Genomic DNA, 14312 nt, shown 5'->3' on the forward strand with positions numbered 1-14312 from the left:
AAAGGATTGCGGAAGGTATAATGAAGTACGAGAGAAGTTCGTCAACTGTTACTCAAAATCTTTAATTTTCATGATTGCAAAAATAAATTGCTGAAGTATTTATCAATTTGTTATAATTTGTCATAATTTGATTCATGCAAAATCGTATCGAGGTACTCAGTACCTCTACCCCCTTCACTCTCCCCTTCTTCTACAAATCATGTATGAAAGGTTGCATTTCCATTAACTGACAAACTTGTCCACTCATCATGAATCAAGTAACGTCAGTTGTGCCAAATGCTGATTCCACAAGCGAACCTCATTTCATTTTCTCTAAGAGTTCGTCCTATGGAGAAATTCAAGTGCAAATTATTAATTCGACGTGCCTGGACGATGACTTTGATGGGTATTCAGATACCATCATCGATTTTGATGAGGAACCTGAATTTGAATTTGAAACTGATGAGTATGGTCTGTTTGATGACCCAAATGATATAGATGCCGACTTTGGGGTGATGAATGAGTTTTTCTCGATCTTTCGAGGATCACCCAGCCCCGACATTATGAAACCGAATTTGGATGAATGACTTGGAGAACAAAATCGATTCGTTAACCCCTCAGAAATCATTGTGATACCTGATTCTCCGGAACCTGACATTGTCATTATCGATGATGATTAGGATGGTTAGGTTAGTTTTTCTCGGAGTGTACATGATTTGGTTGGTATACACGGAATACTGCGTGGATAAGGGCAGTGTTCAACCTAATCCAATATAGTTTTTAACAGACATCTAACCGGCGGAGGTTTGTCAGTGGTCGGTGGCAGGCCTCGCACCAAATTTGCGTCAGTTCCACCATTGAAATAGTATAATGAAGGTCAATATGTTCGTACTCACCCCCATTATTATTTCTGTGGGAATAAAACCTGAAGCAACACCAACATAGCATGTGGATGCTATCGTCAATCGTTCGTATACGCACATGCGCGTCCGTCACACAGAACAGATCCAGACGATCTTAAACCGTATCACTAACGTTCACCCACCGGGCGCCTATTATAATGTCTTGAAGTTCCGGATCCATTAGACCATCCATCTCTTGTAGATTATTAGCGCCGACAATCTCTCCAACATCCTCCAGCCCCCTGGCAACCTCAACGCCTTCTTCAACAGCTATGTCATCTACTAATTCTATTATGTCTTCCTCTCCTTCAGCGACATCATACTCTTCTTCGATGATATCGTTAGGAACTCCCCCCTCTTCATCCAAAAGCCAATTATTTTCGTCTTTGAGTGACACTGTCGTCAAAACTTCATTAATTTTTGCAGAATTCATTTTTTATGATTTTCGTCAAAGCTACTATTAGTACTATTGGAAAGTGAGTGGACTTCAGGATCGCGAGTCGATTTTTATGTTTTTTTTTTGTGGGGGAGGTAACCCCACCACTATACACCATCTATTCATTCTACGTGTTTATAATAGGAAAAGAGGTTCATGAGAGTACAGTTGAAGTCTTCAGTTGGATGTTTCGACATCTAACTGTGAATACTGAAATGCCTTTTCCGAAAGAGTGGGATTCAAAACCGAAAATACGCGGCCACCCAATCAAAGTCGATCAAGCTGTAGTGTGTAACAATTGCCAAGGTTATTGGCCTTAGACATTCATTAATCGATGTAACGGTCTGTGTCGTAGATGTGTTTTGAAAAATCCAATTCAAATTCCGAGTCTGATCACAGTTTCGAAGACGGCAAATGATTCAACTCCAGAAGTATGCCCCCAACATAAGTGCTGCAAATGTTCCATAGGAATCGTGTGTAATAATATGGGAAGTTTTAGAAATATTTGTGTGAACTGTACAGTAAGTCGTGAGTTACCACTTCAACATTGTCTACATTGTGATGACTACAAAGTAGATTGTTGAAAAAATGTATATAGTATGTGTGAAAATGGATGGATATTATGTGAAAATGTTGGTGATTTCCATCCCGTTGAGAACATCCACTACCGAGATTGTTGGTGTTTGGACAGTGAAGATCAGATTGAGAGACGAGAAATCCACGGTAACGCTATTCGAACATACATGGGACCACTTACCACAGTGAATGTCAATATTTGATATATGTGAAATTATGTATTGAATGAAATAAGTCGCTTCGATATTACTTGTTCTATTTTTTTCATGATATAGCACTCTCTATTCAGTGGGAATTTTAAATTTTTCTAAATTCAATAATGAAAATTCAATTTCATTATTATATTATCTTTTATTTTCCATTGAGTACATTAATATTGCGATGACATCAACGAAATTCCATCGATTCAAAAGTTATGATCTTCAGAGAATCCCAACCACTTCACAAATAGGCGACGTCCTTTCCTTTTCAAAACTCGCTAAACCAAATATGCATTGGGATCTTTGGCTTTATGCAACTTCATTTTATAAAAGCAGCCTTTGATCGGATGTCCATTCACATCTTCTAGCTTATAAGTTATAGACTCTATACTATTAAAAAGTTCAGTGGTAAAGTTTGCTGTATACCCTTTGGCGAAGAGGGTTTTATTCTTACTGATTCGTAACATATCTCCAATTTTGAATTGACTTTTTTCACGTTTGCCACAACGCATCAAGTATTTTGCATAAATGGACAATTTTGTGGATGGTTTTACCTCTGCTGGTTTCATGCCAATGGTGCGATGAACTTTGTTGTTATATCGATTGATAATTTCAGGAAGAATAGTCAACTAATTGTTATGACCTTGAAGTGAAAATTGTTTATAAAGCCAACTTTTCAACGTCCTGATAACTCGTTTCGCAATTGCGAATTGCAGCATTTTTTGTGCTGAATGTTGAGTAATGATCAATATGGTGTTCCCTCATTGATGACGAGAATTTTGAATTATAAAACTCGTTACCGTGATCAGATTGTAAGTTCTCCGGCACATGCTTTGCATCTTCAGTAACTGAATCACCAGTTTTATTTTCAATGCTCTTGACCATACATACTTCGAATAACAATTGATTACTATGTGGATGTACCTATAACCCTTCTCTAGCATATGGTTGCATTTCCATCAGATCCATCTGTCATCTGCCGAAAATCCCTTTATTTTTGTTTTTCGACGTGGAAAATTTCGACGCACTATCTTATGTATTTCCTTCACAACCTGCCATTTAGCATTACTCATATTACATATAGCTCCTTAGAAATAGATCGTACTTGACTACCCATCTTGAAGAAAACTTTGGATAGTGGCGAAATGGCAACAAACTGATATCGGAGAGTACCTTGTATTACATCAAATATTTCAGTTGTCAATCAACAACATTGACATAATTTCATATTTCAAAACTTCTTTGACATCTGTCGAAGAAGTAAAGAAATAAACTCTCAAAAAAGGAATAACTGCATATTAGTTCGAATTTTTATCCATTTCTGAAGACGGAGGCAGATTTTGGCCTCCGAAACGTAAAAGATAAGTATAATTTCTTAATATTTTTTTGATAGGCAAAATTGTGAAATACGACAAGTTACTGATAAATAGAAGATTTTTCTTTGTGAAAAATACTTTGATTTTTACGCAGTAACTTATCGGGGTAAACTAATAAGTTTGCCCTTCTACACTTGTATAAAGTTCTCCATTATAATTTTTATATTTTTTCAGATTGTGGAAGGTAACCATTACCCAAAAAAAGGTCGATAAAAACCTATTTTTTCCTCCACAAAAAATGACTTTCGTTGAATATTCATATTACTTCTATAATGGCTTCTTCAAAGTGATGAAGTTATGGATTCAGTTTTCTACTGTTCACGTGCAGATTTAACGACTGACTGTTCAATTTCAATAACTCGCTCAGTGAAAGTATCAACCAACTCGCTTATAACAACAATTCGTTCTTCCACATTACTGAATCGATCAGCTAATGCAGAAGTCATGAGTGCATTTTTGTCAATGATGATTCGCAGTTCGGTGATGAATCAATGTTTTTTCTGACGTATCGTAGCGCTGGCGCAACGAATTCTTGGAAATACTTTAGTGACAGAGTATTTATAGTCTACAGGTACACCAATATTCTGCAACCACTTATTCTGAATGTCATAATCACCATTTGGTGTGAGAATGAATCCAACACCCCATCTTCCGACAAGTGATTCACTAACACCACCTCTTCTTCTACGCCCAAATTTATCAATTGTGGTATGCATAGTTAAATCATCTGTGGGTAACTGAGCCAGTTTCACATGTCGTGCTCATAATATTGCAGTCAATAGACTAGTCTTTCCTCACGTAATTCCTCAATTATGGCTAATATTTCAGTATCGTGCCCGGTATGTCCAGCCAGTCGTGAACTCCCAAGTAATCGAAGGCGATCAATCAATCCTTCTAGTTTATTCCAATAAACAATCTATATGGTTATTTCTAATATATTTTTTGAGTGGGTATTTTGATCATGCCAGCACCGTCTCTACTTGGGTTTGGTAGAGAGTTTCCATTGGATAATAGTAGTAGGATCATTTCTCTATATTTCTTCCAATTATTCGATAGTAGACCCTGTTTTCTCTCATTGTATTCTCATGCCGCCTTTGTTAATTTGAGTATATCACCATAAGTGATCATATCGAAAGAGGGGATATTTCCCGATGGTATTTTCATGAATATCAATTCATATATTTTTGGAGTGCCCTGATAAGTGGCAATAGTTTTACCATTTCTCTTGAACACAATCTTCTCATCGATGAATGTGATATTATGAGAACGGTAACATTTGATAACAATATTCAATTGGTATGAATTTTTCAATTTTTGTTGAACATTAAAAAAAATTGGAACATAATTTCATTACTCAATTAGTCAATTGCTCTCTCAATAATTCGATGAGGAGATCTTATCTTCCATTATCGACATTGCATTCATCTTTCAACACTTCCAAAAGAATTCTGAAATTTTGATTGGGGCTCGTTTGATGAAACTCGATGTCGTTATGCCCCCAAGGTAATGTCTTGGTGGTATTATATGATAGAGTAACTTTATTGCACATCAAAGTATATACGTCATGTAAATCACTTCGAAATATATTCATCTTTCGCAATATTGTACCACCTCTTCCAACAATTCTTATGTAATCGTCAACTGATATTTGATTTCTTATAACAGATTTTTTTATACCTTTTGCCTTCTTCATTTCATCTAATACACTTTGAATATGATAAGCTTTGGCACCTGTGCCGTGAAAACAAATGATGATATCATTCGGGAGTTCATCCTTCATCTTTCCTAGCATCGATTTTTTTACTGGCACATTGAATCCATCAAATAATTGCAAGTGTCGAATTCATCAATGTTCTCAGTCATGTAATCATAGAAGTTATCAGTCATTATTTTCAATATCAAAGAATCCGTATCGGTATAGAGGAGAGAAGCTTGGGATCCGTAATGCTTTTTGATGACGTCATAGAAAAAGTCGTAGGTACAACGGTTTATTGTAGCAAACCCTAACTCTACCCATATGAAGAGCGACGAAGTCTTCCGAAAATATGAATAGTGTTTTGAAATTGGGACGAGCTATAAGAGCGTTGGCACCCATACTTCTTCTGATAGATTCCCAATGTGTAACAAGCCGAATGTCTCTTCTATTGTCAACATTCTCCATTGTTTTACCATATATGGAATTCACGTTCAGTTTGAAATAGTTGTTCTCAAACTTATTTTCAGCATTATTTCTCAGAGTCGTATTCAAGTCGATATATTTTTTCAACCTTGGTGATTGATTGAATCTGAGAATTCTATGAGTTCTCATCATCTTCAAACCATTACGAACCGCCTGTATGAAATTTCTATGGTAAACAATATATTTTTTTTCATCATTCAAATTTGGTATTAGTTTGAGAATTTTAGACTTCGAACCAGGTGGTGTAATATTTTACACCAAAATAGTAGATCTGAATGTAAATCGTGCAATTCTGTAGGATAGTGCACATCTACTTCAAGAATGTATCCTTGAGGGCCATCATCCGGGACGCTATTTATTTCTAGTTGAGTTATTTCATCGGTGGTCAACCAAGTTAATCCACCAACAGGTAGCGATTGACACATACTATGGCCATACAGATTGGTTGCATCCAAGTACATGATGAATGATGAAGGTTCGTCGAGATTATAATTTGGAAGAAATTGATTATTTGCAATATGCTTCCTTTCCGAACATTGGCTAACTCCACCACGTATACAATTTTGGAAAAAATAACCGATATCAGTTAGTAATTCTCACTCGACACCTGTAAACTTTAACATAGCATCCCAAGATATACCTGGAGATGTGAAATAATGTGTAGCATTCAATTTAGATGTGTCCAAACTCATATTTCTGAAATTTTCAAAAATATCACACAACAACAGAACATCAGATTTCAAGTAAATGTCGGAATATTCACCTAAATAACGACAATCGAACATGTCCCATACCTGTTTCACTCTATCATAATCCACGTCAGAAATATTCTTTTCATTCAGTTTATCATAAAACTCCACCTTCGATGGTATACTTGAATAACTCAATTTATCCAAACAATCGATGAAGTTATACGGAAAAATACCTTTCTGTCTCATTAGCTGAAATTTATAATCTTCTGGAAAATATTTTCTGGTCACAACAAAATACTTTTCATCCTAATTATCGCCCAACTCTTGTAGAGATGCAGCCAAAAATTTGAAACTATCCACATATCTCAATTTCAAATATTTTTTTTAATTTGCCCATTTCGATACAATATATTTTTCATGAATAGGTGTTTCGTGAAAGAAACATATTTCTCTTCAGTTTGAGCGATGACATCAACTTTTTTTTCATTAGTACATAACTCTTTTATGAATACGTGACAGCCATACCCGCTGAGATTACGGAAAATAATTGGAATGAAATCGGGCAATTTGATATTGAGATTACTAATGGAATGATGATGCTGCTGTACATTCAGCTGATCACTTGAAATTGTCAAATTGCAGCACTGGCAAGTCTGCATTGGTGGAGATGTTGGGAAATTCAACCTAAGCATCTTCGAGGTTGGTGCTTCTCGATCATTCTCAGTTGATGGTCCTCTAAAATTCATCAATGTACAGGACTCGCGCTGATGACGACGCAGGTTGTCATTACGTGTGAAACTTTTCCTACAGTCACTGCACATATACATTTTGTTTGAAATTATATAACCGCAAGATTATGAGGAGAATGTGAACTGAGTGAAACATTCACACCACACTCCTAATAAAAGTACATTCCTTCACCCCTTCACTCCGACTAGATGAAAATGACGGAGTCGAATCTTAAACTACATGTTCAAGGTCATTTGACATGTACATATTTTGAAGTCGTGGGACACACTCCAAGGTCGAACCTCAAGTCTACGTACCAGGAGTAGTCTGAATTCTCGAGGTCAATCAAAGCACAAGTATAAGGTCATGTGTCGAGGACATGATGGATAAGGTCGAAATCATATGACGTGATATCAATCAATGTCGAATATCGAGGTCACGTATCGAGAAAGGTTGAATCTCAAGGTTGAACCGCATGTTTTTTGCAAGGTCAAACATAGAAGTCACGTATCGAGCAATGTTGAATCTCAAGGTCAAACCCCATGTCCGATGACAAATTGAACGTGTATAGATCAAGGTGGTGAGGTATCTTTCGAGGTTAGACTTCAAAGTCACCAACTGGGGGTAGACCAAAATCTCAAGGTCAACACCCATGACGAGGTCCTATCGTCTGACATGTACCTCTAGGTCATATGGCGCCATTCAAGGTCGAGGTCAATTGGTGAGGAGAGTTCCTCATGCGGTCTTAGCATTCTACTCATGTTGAAGGCCTAGGAACTGAAAAAATATATGCATGATTTACGTTATTCGATGACGAGACGTTCAATTAATTGTTAAACAACCCTTTTGGCGCCGAAATCATGTACTTTCCAATGAAGGTAAAACTTTTGCTGCGAAGCTAGCCCCAGAATCTATAGGTCTCTGAAGAGGTGTCCCCTCGTCACGGAGGAACATGTCATTGTGAAGACATGCTGGGCAGTCATCCGAACAGTGATCAGTGTTCACTTGGAGCTGAACAAAACGATAACACAGCCAGTGACGAGACTTGGGGATCAGGGAGATTACGACCCCGTTCTCGAATCATGTAATTTCAGTTCCAAGTTGTTCTTCGAAATTACTTCAAAGCAGAAGCCAAAAACGTCGAAGAGATGAAAATTACAAGCACGTTCAAGCTGTACGACAGTACATTAAATTATTGGCAACCTATCCGAGCATTGGGAACAATAATTTTTTTCTTTTGTTATATTGCAGAGTCAGTTTCATGTGCAGCTCTTGCTATATATGTTTTAAATGCGATTATTTGTACCTTCAGGGAAGAAATAACAATATTCACCTTGGATTTCACCGCATTTTGTAGGCCGGACGGGTCAATAAGAATTCAGTTACCCAAAAAGTTTTTGGATTTCCAGCATAACCCTGGTATACTATTTGCAGCCCTTGAAAACAATGTCAGGCCTATTTTGGCTAACGGATGATGGATAGGAAGCGCAATCAACCATTTTGATACATGTATGATTCCTAACCATGTGAAGGTTTACCTTTCTTTCCAACTGTGAATTAACAAATTTCAAAGAATTCTTATTTTAGAGAATTTTATGAAATTAATTTTTCAACCAAAACTCTTGAAAAACAAAAATTCTCATCATGCAATGTATGCAAAATGTACCTACATGATCACAATCTCCTTCTACCTTCAAAGAAACATCAGATGAATATTAAGTATATCACTTACGTTTCATCTTATTTACTCAATTATACGGAATACTTACTTGTATTGTAGATTCTGATGAGGGTATCTGAAGATAAATGCGAAAATGAGTCGGAAGATGACAGAGATTGGAATGACAATGATTGATTATTTGATTTTTTTTCGCTAAGTTGAAATTTTCAATAGTATCACTGAAATTACAATACATTTCAGAAATATAGTTATGATGGAAAACTATTTCAAATTTATTTCAAATGAAATCGAGCAATGTTATAATAATGTTCACTATTCATTCGAAATGACAATAATAATATAAGGGTACTTTTTTTTTCGAAAATTTATTTTTTACTATCAGATCCACCAAGTGATTTTGTGGGACAACCATATAATCGTTCACGAATCAAACCAATCAAAATCAATCAAGTCGTCGATTTGTTGTATTAATATTCTTTTCCAAAAAAAAATTAGTGATTGAAATGAAAAATTGTGACCAAGTTATAATTTTTTTTGTGACTCTTATGGACAAGAGTTTGAAACGATTACATAAAAGAAACGTTTCGCTATCGATATTTTCTGTGGAGTGAAATTCCCAAATACTGAGAATTATATAATCACGTAGTTTCAGTATGCAATGCTGATACTTAAAATGAATTCATCCAACGGAAATTCAAGGGCATGAAGAAACAATAATGGAAAGGTTATTTAGTTTTATGGACGCGTCTTTTTCCCCAAAGCTGTTGCCCCAGTTACAATATTTAAAAATTCTTTCTTATTGCAAATCTACAATATAAAAAGAACCTACATACAAAACTTCAGCCTCAAAACATATAGCGGTACGGGAAAACAGTGATGGGAAGCTAATTTTCATATGTAAACGCGCCCCTTTTCTTCTCCAGTGGTGGCGCTTCAATCGAAATATTTGAAATTTTTTCTTTATTGCACATCTACTACATAAAGCGAATCTCATTCAAAATTTCAGCTTCTGAAACAGAACGGAGAAACAGTGAAAAAAAGATAATTTCCATATATAAACGCGCCTCCTTCATCCCCAGGATGGAAGCCCTAGTTGGAATATTCAAAAATTTCCTCTCATTACACATCTAGAATATGAAATGAACCTTCATACAAAATTTCAGCCTACGAATATATAGCGGTACAGAGAAACAGTAATGAAAATTAATTTTCATAAGAAAACGTGGCCTTTTTAGCCCGACGGAGGCTCTTCAGTTGGATTTTTTGAAAATTCTTTCTCAGTGCGTATCTGAGACCTAAAAAGCACCTATATGCCAAATTTTACCTTTCTACGACTCAACAGTACGAAGAAAGAGAGATGAATTTGTAAGTATAAATATTATTTTAGGATTGTGCCCATAGTTTTAATGTTATTAAGTACAATTGTCATTAACGATCATTGTGGGAAGGAGTGTTTGACCGTGTATTTGTTAAACCCTTCAACTACGCGGTTCCTTCAATATCCGCTTGCAAGTGTCATTTTTTTCAATAACTAATTTTGGACCCAAAATCAGCCTGGAAAATCTTGCACAGAATCCAATCGGAAGATTATCGTTTGCCAATCTCCTCTTATTTGATCTTTCTGGCATGAGATCGTCCAATATTTGTAGTTCCTGTCTGGTGAAAATACAGTCGAGGAATTTTCTGATGACGATCATCACCACCAACATGACCGGAAACAGAATTGATATTTGACTGAATGATTGTACCACCCACAGAGAAATCAAACAGGCGAGTTGAATTATGGTAAAAAGGTGGACCCTCTTGAGTGGCACCTGAAAAAATATGTTGTTGTTATTACCGGGTGTTAGTTGAAACCTAGATTTTATCAATTGATTGAAGCATTACAATTCAAAGAATGTGGTGAATGTGAATGATTTTCAAAATATCCATGAAAATTTCAAAACGAAAAATGAAATCGATTGAATCAAATATAATATTGTATAGGTTGGTTATGTTGATATAGTTCCGTGATAATGATTCATTATTTTGACCAATATTTTCAGTGAATTGTCAGTTTTGGATCAGAAATTCTGCCACACTTTTACCATCTTTTGTGAATTGTAATGATTCATCCGGGACAATGAAACCTAAAAATATTGTGTATAAATCCAGTGTAGATGAAGTGGAAATCGCACAAGAGAAGTGAAAGTGAAATACGAAAAAGGTTTTCAAAACTGCTCTTACACTTCAATAAGTGTTGAGCGACCCGACGAAGAAGACGACGAAGAAAGGAAATAGTCATTAAATAAGCTACGATAGCTCGCTACAAGGAACATGTTTCACTTATTTGGTTTCATACACTGAAGAAGTCCAGTGTTGTTCAACAAGACATAGAGAGAGGCCACAGAATAAGTGAGGAATGGTTGACTGGTGCATGACAAGAAATTTGTAGATGCCTTCGAAAGTTTAGAAATAAAAAAATGATGAATGAGTTCTATAAACGGTGGTAAAGTTCCTACACCTGACAGCCTTCTTCCCGCCTTCTAACGTAAACACAGTCAGAAAATAGATGAGGAATAGATGTCAGTCGTGTATCAAAGAACATCATTCAGCATCTCACATAATGATGTACGTTATGATAATTATTATGTGAGGGGATGAATCGTATTGATAGGTATAAATCATTAGTATTGTTCTTAGAAGTTGAACTCTCTTTCATTTCCTGATGATGCTACCTTGGTTCACAAAACGCGCGTCGAGAGACAGTATTTTTGTACTGGTGAGGTACAAAAATACAATAGAACACATTAGCCGATATCGGGGTAGTACTCGTCAGTGCAGCAAATATAATTCAACCCAGTCATCAATTAGAGTAGATAAATAGTCTGAATTCAACTCAAAATATTTCTCTTCCTAGTTTGTTGTACTTCCTCTTGATACAGTTTTTGAATTCAATCTAATCTACGTTAGATTAAATTGTATTCAGCCGTGCTACAAAGGAATTCTTCGAATGGGTTGGACGAGTGTGCGAGTACTAACGAACTGCCCTGGCTCCGCACGTGTATAATGGTGATACTATATATAAATTCACAAATCCGAAAATTAAGGCCATGGAGAAAAATTGATGGAAATATAATATTTTGTATTATATACGCGCATTTTTCCACCATGGTAGGCGCCCCGATTTTTTTTTGCAAACCTATTACATAAAACGAACGAACATACAAAATTTCAGCCTCCAAAAATATAGCGGTACGTAGAAACAGTGATGAAAAGGTGAATTTCATATATAAACGCGCCCTTTTCAGCCCCAGAAGAGGAATATTTGAAAATCTTGTCTTACTGCACATTTACAACATGGAATGAACCTACCAAAAATGTCAGCCTTCGAAAATGTTACAGTACGAAAAAAGAGTGATGAAAAATTATTTTCATATGTGAACGCGCCTGTTCAACCCCTTCCTAGCTCTTACTACTACGGAGAAACAGAAATGAATGGGTGTCAACGGACTTTCCTATTTATAACATATAACATTTATAAACATGCAGAAGTGTCTGTCGGAATAATTCAAAATTTGACATGTTATTGGCCAGAGGAATATTTGTTTTTTGACAGGCGTATGCCCCATTGTGCAAGTATATGAACCATAATATGATGTAAACGAATATGATATAAATTAAACTTTATGATGAATGACCTCATATTGGAACTGCCTTCTTGTATCATCTAGACTTACACATAAACGTTGCTGAAGAAATAATTTCAACGGGTTATCGAACATTGTGATCATTATTTCATCGCATTGTTTGTCGAAAAATTCAAATCCTGAAATGAATGACTTGAACGGTTTGAAAAAGAAAATAGTCCCAAAAAACCAACAAAACTGAAGTTGTGGGACGTATTATCATCATTTCATGACACGCTCCCTTCCAAAAATAACAAAAATATATGATATGAGGAACTCACAAGAGAGAAATTCGTCTGGAATGGCCGAATTCAGTAAACATAATGTGGCTCGAACATTCTGTCAATAACTGAGTGAATAGCTCAAAAATATTTTTTACAGTTTTCATCGAGCCATTTGATTATCCGCAATGGCCTCGAATATTATGTGGAATGTCCGAGTATACTCTCAGAACTGTCATCGAAAAACTACATTTCACAAAACACAAATATCAAGATACTTGTATGCAACCAACCAAGATAAACTAGATTGGAACGAACATATTAAAAAACATGCAATTATTATAGCTGACAAACTACATAGAACTCATCAAAACATTTTATTCAAATTGTTGAATTGGTTTTAACTGGATTTACGAAATTGGTTTTTGTTGAATTATTTTTGCAGAATTCATTGGACATCATTTATGACGTTCCCATCGGCAACTTTTGATTTTGCTTTCATTTTTACCCCTCTTACCTTTACCTCTTTTGTGGTATAAACCTTACCTTTCTGAGAAACATATAATCCGGTTGATATTTATTCGACATAAACATAATCAAAATCCTATCAAAAAATTCCAGTCCTTTCAAAGATGATATTCCCATATATAAAAAGACCCCAAATAATACTGGCAATGGTATGTGTCCTAATACCGGTGTCAGAAACACCGACAAACCGATTGTGAAAAAGATCATAATATGCGTGACTCTTTGTTCTCTAACTCCCAAAAATTTTGGTTTATCTCCTGGGGCGGTACACTCGGACTCTTGTTTCAACGAATGCACATGAGTTATTGACAGCACGGTAGCGGCAACAAACCAAGGAAGACCAAAGATGGAACATATTTCTATTAGTATTGATAGAACAAAAAGGTCCAAATGGTATCCACAACCTAAAACAAAATGAACTATCATGAATATGTTTTATATCGTGTTATAATTTTTCAAATATCATGAAATGGATGAACATACTCTCAGTAGTTTGTAGTAATCGGAATATTGTTAACAAGTACCAACTGAATGATTAGATTTTTTGTTTCTTGGTAGGTCCAGTGTAATACGCTATACTTTTATTTCGCTTACGTTAATAGTTTTTAAATTACCAAAATTGTTATTGTCGAAATTATTTGTCACCCCGTATCTTCGAAACAGAGCGCCCTATCAAAAATCATCGAAGTACAAAATATCCAGTTAACTAGTTCAGTGATCCAATATTTTTTTCTGAAAAAGGGGTTGATTGGGTAACAGGATCAATTTTTTCTTAAAAAAACAATTGTATCCTTGCCGACGTTTCAAATTCAAATTGATTTTTCTTCAGGGCTCGAAAAACAGTTTTTTGTGTTGATAATATTACTATTTTGAAAACCATCAGACACATTAGATACTCAACGAAAGTCATTTTTTGTAGAGGAAAATCAGTTTTCCATCGACCTCTTTTTGGGTATTTATTACTTTCCACAATCTGAAAGAATATAAAAATCATAATGGAGAACTTATACAAGTGTAGAAGGGCAAACTTTTCAGTTTACCCCGATAAGTTACTACGTAAAATCAAAGTATTCTTCACAAAAAAAATGTTCCATTTATCAGTAACTTGTCGTGTTTAACAGTTTTGCCTATCAAAAAAAGGCTAA

At 35.6% G+C, this 14312-nt stretch overlaps 1 protein-coding gene across 5 annotated transcripts in view; it reads right to left on the reverse strand.

The window, feature by feature from the left end:
- Nucleotides 1–10112: 10112 nt before the first annotated feature.
- LOC111509639 (electroneutral sodium bicarbonate exchanger 1-like) overlaps nucleotides 10113–14312 on the reverse strand; it is a 146756-nt gene continuing 142556 nt past the window's right edge. For 4 of the 5 annotated variants that reach the window (XM_074183505.1, XM_074183507.1, XM_074183504.1 and 1 more), the window contains 2 exons: nucleotides 13186–13571; nucleotides 10113–10564 (listed from right to left, as the gene is read on the reverse strand). In XM_074183505.1, the coding sequence (XP_074039606.1) occupies nucleotides 10229–10564; nucleotides 13186–13571 (722 nt within the window). In that variant the 3' untranslated portion in view covers nucleotides 10113–10228. Of the gene's footprint in view, nucleotides 10565–13185; nucleotides 13572–14312 lie in introns of those variants that run through there. The other variant, XM_074183508.1, reaches the window with a different exon arrangement.

Source organism: Leptinotarsa decemlineata, unplaced genomic scaffold, assembly GCF_025532065.1.
Source record: "Leptinotarsa decemlineata unplaced genomic scaffold, Ldec_3_MD MMD2_tig00026340_RagTag_RagTag, whole genome shotgun sequence".
Classification (NCBI taxonomy): Eukaryota; Metazoa; Arthropoda; class Insecta; order Coleoptera; family Chrysomelidae; genus Leptinotarsa; species Leptinotarsa decemlineata.